This window comes from Sinocyclocheilus rhinocerous, unplaced genomic scaffold (genome assembly GCF_001515625.1).
Source record: "Sinocyclocheilus rhinocerous isolate Xijiao unplaced genomic scaffold, SAMN03320098_v1.1 scaffold942, whole genome shotgun sequence".
NCBI lineage: Eukaryota > Metazoa > Chordata > Actinopteri > Cypriniformes > Cyprinidae > Sinocyclocheilus > Sinocyclocheilus rhinocerous.
The window spans coordinates 2,401,838-2,408,698 of NW_015627890.1; the positions used below are offsets into that span (position 1 = coordinate 2,401,838).

Genomic DNA, 6,861 nt, shown 5'->3' on the forward strand with positions numbered 1-6,861 from the left:
ATCTCGATGCAGCTCGAGTTCCTGAAGGGGAACGTCTCTAGGTTACGTATGTAACCATGGTTCCCCGAGGGAACGAGACGCTGCGTCTCTTTGCCATACTCCCTGCATCCCTCCAGGCGCTACTTCATCGAAGCTGGTTTGCGCTCTGCCGGATGCGCTTTTATACTTTCTGGTGCTTACGTCACCCCGCTCGTGACGTCTCGCTACTCCATTGGACTGATTTGACACGTGCTTCAGAACGCGGTCACGCAGGGGCGTTCCCAAAGCGACTTCGACGCAGCATCTCGTTCCCTCGGGGAACCATGGTTACATACGTAACCTAGAGACGTTCATCTGTAGATTATTGGCAATATCAAACCAGCATAAGAACTTGACGCTCCATTCTAGGGCGCCACTTAACAAGCAGTTGTTCCAATCATTATGAGCTACTGAGTCACACAGCACGGCGGGAGACTAATTAATCGATCAAACTTGGGTAAAAAGCTGGTTAGAAGGAGATGATGATGATGATGATGATGATGAAATGAACAGACTGTGAGTTTCATCACAGTGGAAATTTTTTAGACAAAGACTAATAACTCATGTTTTTCATGCACTTAACAGATATTTAATTTAAGTTATATGAGAAATAGTTTTATGAACAGAAAACAGCATTAGGCATTAAAGGATGTATTGTGCACAGCTCAGTACAAATCTTCCTTTGGTTTAAAGAGGACTAACAGCTAATCACATTAATAGGCAAAAAATACAGTGTCTGCTCTGTGCCGAGGCTACACCGTACGACTAGGCAAGTAAATTGGATTCTGAATTCTTCTATAAATACCTTTTTAATTAGTTGAGCAAGAAGTATCTGCCAACAATACTTAATCCTTAAGTCTAACTAAACTAAGGGGATCAGAATTTAAAAACAACAATGACTAAATAATAAACTTCACTCAAGATCTGTTTGCCTAACATAAATCAGCACTAATATGGTTTTCTAAAGTGCCTGTGAAGACACCGGAGAGTTCGGTAAATGCTTGAATAAGGTTAAAGAAAACCTAAGATACTATTTAGGGTACCATTAGGCAATATGGAATAAGACAAGACGATTTAACCAACATTATGTGAAGTTTTCAACATAAAGTGCTTGTTTAACAGAACAGCCTAAAAACCAAAACAAAACACAAGCATCATTTACTTCATTTATTATAATAAATATATTGTATATACACTAATTTAACATGAGTACAATTCATATGTACAAACAAACTATAATAGACTGTTTTTCAGAACACACCTAAGGCCTATTTTCAAGAATACAAGCAGTCAAACATGGGCCATCTTCAGAAACATAAACCGACAGCTTGCAGAAGTAGGCTACTAACAAGAATATCTTGGTGTGAGTCCTCAGGAGGTCAGAACCACTATGAGCAACCTTAAATATGTCACCTATATATATATATATATATAAACTGTGAAACAAATACCTGTTTAATATGCACAACCCACTGATGCTGTCAGAGGGTCACAAAAGTTGTAATCTTCAGGTTGTAGATCTTCGCCGAAGGATGAAACAGCCAGTTATGATATGTCAAAAGAGTGGCAAATAATTTAGAATTCAAATTGTAGCTTAAATGTGCTAAAATAAAAGCTTTTATGTGACAGTCCCACTTTTGATTGTGCTCTGTCCAGTTTTTACCTTCATGGGTTGAGGAAGCAGTCATGGAAGAGTTTTTATTCCTTTTGGCTATTCCCTTTAAACACTGATGCATTTTACTAATACCCATGGAGGTGATGTGCTTATCTCCACACCAAGAGCATCATACTTTAAATTACCTGAACAATTTCACAGTCCTACCATAGCAACGTGTTGCTTCCTCCATAAGAAAATCTAAAGCCCTGAGCCACTGTCATCCAGATAGACTATCTTCATCCATTATAGATTAATCACCAGATACCCCAGAATTCCAGCTATGAGCAAAACAACGGTGAAAATGATCCCTGCAAATACTTTCATCAACCCAGTTTCACCTTCCACCGTTTCCTTGGGTTCCTCCTCGCAGATCGAGATGACACCAACCGATGAATTCCCAACACTGACGGTGGATTTCAACTCGGCTCCCGCCTCTTGTTTCGCCTCGACTGCCCACGGCGCCACCTGGACCTTCATCTCCATCTCCTCCATCATCTGGTCCACCTGAGCGATCTCGGTCTCCAGCTCTTTGAGGTCCACCGTGTCGATGTTCGCGTCGGCTTCGTACTTCATGTTTTGGACGCTCATGGCTCGAGCCGCCACGGTAGTGGTGCTGCCGGTCATTCCCGTCTGGATGAGGTGTCTCGTTGGCACTTTGAGAGGAAAATCCTGCCCGATCTCCAAGGATCGCTTCATGTCCACCTCCAGGAGCTCCATGCTGCTGGTGAAGAGCACCCAGAGGCGCTCGTATTCGGCTCGATCATCTTTGCTGATGCTTTTGTCCTTCAGAAGAGCCGTGAGCTTAGTCCTGTTGGCCACGGCCAGCTCCTGGGCTTTCTTTCGGGTCTTTTTAAGTTCCTCTCGGAGGTTTTGGGAATCAGATGTGCTCCCCAAAGCGATGACCAGATGCCTGTAGCAGGCTGTGACTTTGTTCAGCGCGTCCAACATGGTCTTGCATTCGTCTTTGCCCATGTTTGCGTGGAGACACGGATAAATTTTTCACTGAAAATCCACAAAACAGCCCGAGGCTAGTGAAAAACACGCTGGATGATAGTGTCTTTTAGTTTCCACGGGAGCAGAGCAGCCATACGAGTGCACTCATCATCATCATCATCATTATCGCTCTCGTCATTGCAAATTCCTCACCATCCATGTTCCCTGTTGATGCAGACAGACAGCAGCAGTCGGGCTTTAGTTGCGCTCCCGGAGATTAGAAGGCTTCAGTATGTCCGTATGAATTTAAAACGTCGCCTCTCTTCTTCTTTTTGCGCAACGTGCATGCCATTTGAAACATAACAGGTGTTCATTTTAAAACTCCAAACAGAACGTCTACCTCCATGACGTCACAAAGGCATTCCGAGAGAGCAATGTAAACGGATTATCCGAAGGCGGAATGTAAACAAACGCCCGAACGTTCTAAACGCGCCGGAGCTGTTCTCGTGTAATGTTTGTCGGTGTCGGTGATGATGCTGATAGTGATGGTGGTGATGGTGATGCTGATGCTGAGATTTTCAGAAGGCAGCAGCAATCCGTTATTCGCTTGTCATCGGTGATACGAGCTTAAATACGAGTAAACGCTTGCCAGAGAAATAACCAGTCTAGCACTCGCATCCTGGAAGATCAGCCAAACCTGTCGTGATTGGTTGGCCGATACCATTTGATACCGTTTTTATAGGTCTCTCAAAAGTATAAGTTTGGAGATTTGTTTTTGATAGGCTAGCCTACACCAACAGCTTTGTTATATTATTTAAAAAATGCTTTCATATAACATAATATAGAATATAGTAGTCTATTAACCGTTTTAAGCTTCTGTTTTGTACTCTGCATGATACCTTTCCACAGTAAATGTTTTGTAGTGAAGGAACAGGTGGCAGTGCTACCTTTTAAAAAAAAAGAACATGCAGTCCAATATTTAATAAGAGCTGATATTCATAAACCATTACACTGATGGCATGGCTGAAAAGGTCTGTTTTAAATATAGTTGTTCCTTTACTAATTTAGATTCCTCTCAAGTAGTTTTGGAACACCTTACAACTTTAGCTAGTGTTGATACTGAGTGGATTATAGGGTTTATTTTGTTAACAAGCAACGCTTACAGGAGTTTACAGTAAATGTGGGCTTTAACTGAAAATGTCATTCTTATTTTAGATGCAAACATATCATAACTATAGGGTTTTAACAGCTGTGTGCCTCACAAATAGACCCCCCAAAAATAAAACATATTATATGATTCAGTGTTGGTAAAGAGATGCACACTATCATTACAGAGTTCCCCTGTGAAGCATCTGTCCCATGAGGACTACAGGTGGAATAGCTTACTTTTTTTTTTTAACAACAGACACTCTAGAACAACAAAGCTTTTAAACAAGGAGTCTATGTACGTTTTATTTACACATATAAAAATAAATAAATAAATAAAAATGCCCTGTCTATTTTTTGTCCTTTCTAGTGTCTTTTTATTATTTAATTTTTTTAGAAGCACTGCCTTATGCATATATAACTTATGATTCTTGGACTAAAAAAGTGATGTAGCTTTAATGACCATTTCTCTCTGATCCTTAAGAGTATATAATTTTGGGAGTCATTCATTCCCAGAGGAAGAATTTTCTTAACTTATAATGTTCATTCTCTAAAATGGAGAACCTGAACTGGATAAATTCTAATTTCACTAAAACTAGAAATATGATTTTAGACGACTCCAAACTAGTCTGTTTTATGTGCTGTGTCTAGCTTTGTAGGATTTTCATTTAAAGAACTGCTTTGTTTTCTATATAGGTCACTTTCACTTAATCACCATTGGCAACCACTCAACCATGTGCTACTTTCAAAAGCATCTCATTTCAAAACATCTTATGTCAGATCAGATCTCTCATTAACAGACAGCCACTTGTTTGATATAATGAAAATAGAGCCAGAATTAGATGTATTGCTCTCCGTGAGTACTTGTGCATTGACAAATGATATGGATCTCATAAATAGACAGAAAGATTTACATGAATCAGTCTATCTATCTATCTATCTATCCTATTTTATCACACTTTTTTCAGGTAATCAGGGTGAGTAGCCTATTTCCTCTAAACTGAATGAGAGAGCATGTGGAGTTGAGAATGCCAAATATATTTGAATGAAGGATTAGTCATGCATTAATTTTGATTTTTGTTCTCTTTTCCTAGGAGCCTATGCAGATACAGGCATGCAGGCTGTGTAATGGGAAAGGATCTGTGCTGCCATCACTAATGTCATGAGCAGGATCCCAGACTGGGGCCACCCTCAGCTGTAGCTTTGCTTCTGTTTTGTCCCTGTGAGAAAGACGCCTCACCCCAGGTTTGCTCCAGCGGACTATCTTTGCAATTAGCTCACTGGGAGACACTCTGAATAAAAAGCCACTGCCAAATAACAAGTAACTTACAGACTGCCTCTGCCTCGTTTTAATTGATAATCATAGTGTCTTTATAACATGTTTTTGCGTTCTGAGTTTTGTTTTTGCTGTACAATAAGAGCAATGTTGTGTCTGAGAATTCACCTGCTGGGAGACCCGGAGGAAAAAACCTCCACATTAACCTGCTGTGTACATGCAGAATAGGATATGCCATTGCAACTGTTTCCCCATAGGGTGAAAAACAGCACGTCCCTGCAGGCCGCTAGCTGAGTCAGCCTCCCATCACATCTGCCAGCTGTGCCACCCCAAGAGACTTCATATGGGTGATTAGAATTCAGTATACTTGTTTTTATAAGTTATCAGTGTTTTTAAAAAATAGCACCAGCAAGCAACAGAATAGCAAATTGGTGTACATACATATATAGGCCTAACAAACCATGGTGTTCTTTGAAATACCATGGTGGATGAATATGGTAATCATTCAGTATTTTACAAGCATGTAGTAAAACAATACAGAAGGTACCATACATATGAATTCAGTAGTTTGGTAACCTTATAGTGCAATTAAAATTGAAGCATGGTCATCTGGTAATCTGCTTAGTATCTAATGTAAATATTTAGAGAAATCTTTTAACTTCAAGCAGGGTGTTAATACACTACTGTTCAAAAGTTTGGGGTCATTTTTGGAAAGAAATTCATTCTTTTATTCAGAAAGAATGCATTCAATTGATCAAAAGTTACAGTAAAGACATTTCTAACATTACAAAAGATTTGTATTTTAAGTAAATTAAACTTTAAATAATCATGAAAAAATGTATCACAGTTTATATTAAATATTAAGCAGCACAACCATTTTGTTTAAACATTGATAATAATAATAAATGTTTCTTGCTCAGCAAATCAGCATATTAGAATAATTTCTGACGGATCATGTGACACTGAATATTGAAAATTCAGCTTTGCATCACAGGAATTAATAACATTTTAAAATATATTAAAAGAGAAAACTGTTATTTTAAAATCACAATATTATACTGTTTTTGGTGTATTTTCAATCGTATTTTCAATTGTTATGTCTTGTTGAGTAAAAAAGTTACTTATTTATTTTAAATTACGGACTAATTTAGGGGAAAAAATTATTTCTACAATTTTGCATTCATGATAATGGGTGGTAATTTAGAGGTTAAAGAATATTTAACCCCTGAGAATTGTAGTACAACGCAGTGTACCGCAGTGAACCCTAACCCTAATTCTGTAATACTCGATTCTAATTGGTGAATCACACCAATCAAGCAGTGTATACGATCAGGCATAACATTATGACCACCTTCCTAATATTGTGTTGGTCCCCCTTTTGCAGCCAGAACAGCCCTGACCCGTCGAGGCATGGACTCCACTAGACCCCTGAAGGTGTGCTGTGGTATCTGGCACCAAGATGTTGGCAGCAGATCCTTTAAGTCCTGTATGCTGCGAGCTGGGGCCTCCATGGATCGGACTTGTTTGTTCAGCACATCCCATAGATGCTCAATTGGATTGAGATCTGGGGAATTTGGAGGCCAAGTCAACACCTCAAACTCGTTGTTGTGCTCCTCAAACCATTCCTGAACCATTTTTGCTTTGTGTAAGGGCGCATTATCCACTTTTGATAGATACTGACCACTGCGGACCAGAAACACCCACAAGAGCTGCAGTTTTGGAGGTGCTCTGACCCAGTCTTCTATAGCCTTCACAATTTGGCCCTTGTCAAACTCGAACCAATCCTAACGCTTGCCCATTGTTCCTACTTCTAACACATCAACTTTGAGGA

General features: G+C 39.6%; 1 protein-coding gene across 1 annotated transcript; it reads right to left on the reverse strand.

Annotated features, from left to right (window-relative positions):
• Positions 1-1,226: 1,226 nt before the first annotated feature.
• On the reverse strand, positions 1,227-2,860 carry LOC107736378 (regulator of G-protein signaling 9-binding protein). The gene has a single exon (XM_016547810.1). It carries the CDS (start codon positions 2,645-2,647, stop codon positions 1,919-1,921), a length of 729 nt encoding a protein of 242 aa, XP_016403296.1. The 5' UTR covers positions 2,648-2,860; the 3' UTR covers positions 1,227-1,918.
• Between the last annotated feature and the right edge of the window lie 4,001 nt (positions 2,861-6,861).

Excerpts from the sequence above, each read along its gene's own strand:
- LOC107736378 (XM_016547810.1), bottom strand. The coding sequence starts at position 2,647 with ATGGGCAAAGACGAATGCAAGACCATGTTGGACGCGCTGAACAAAGTC.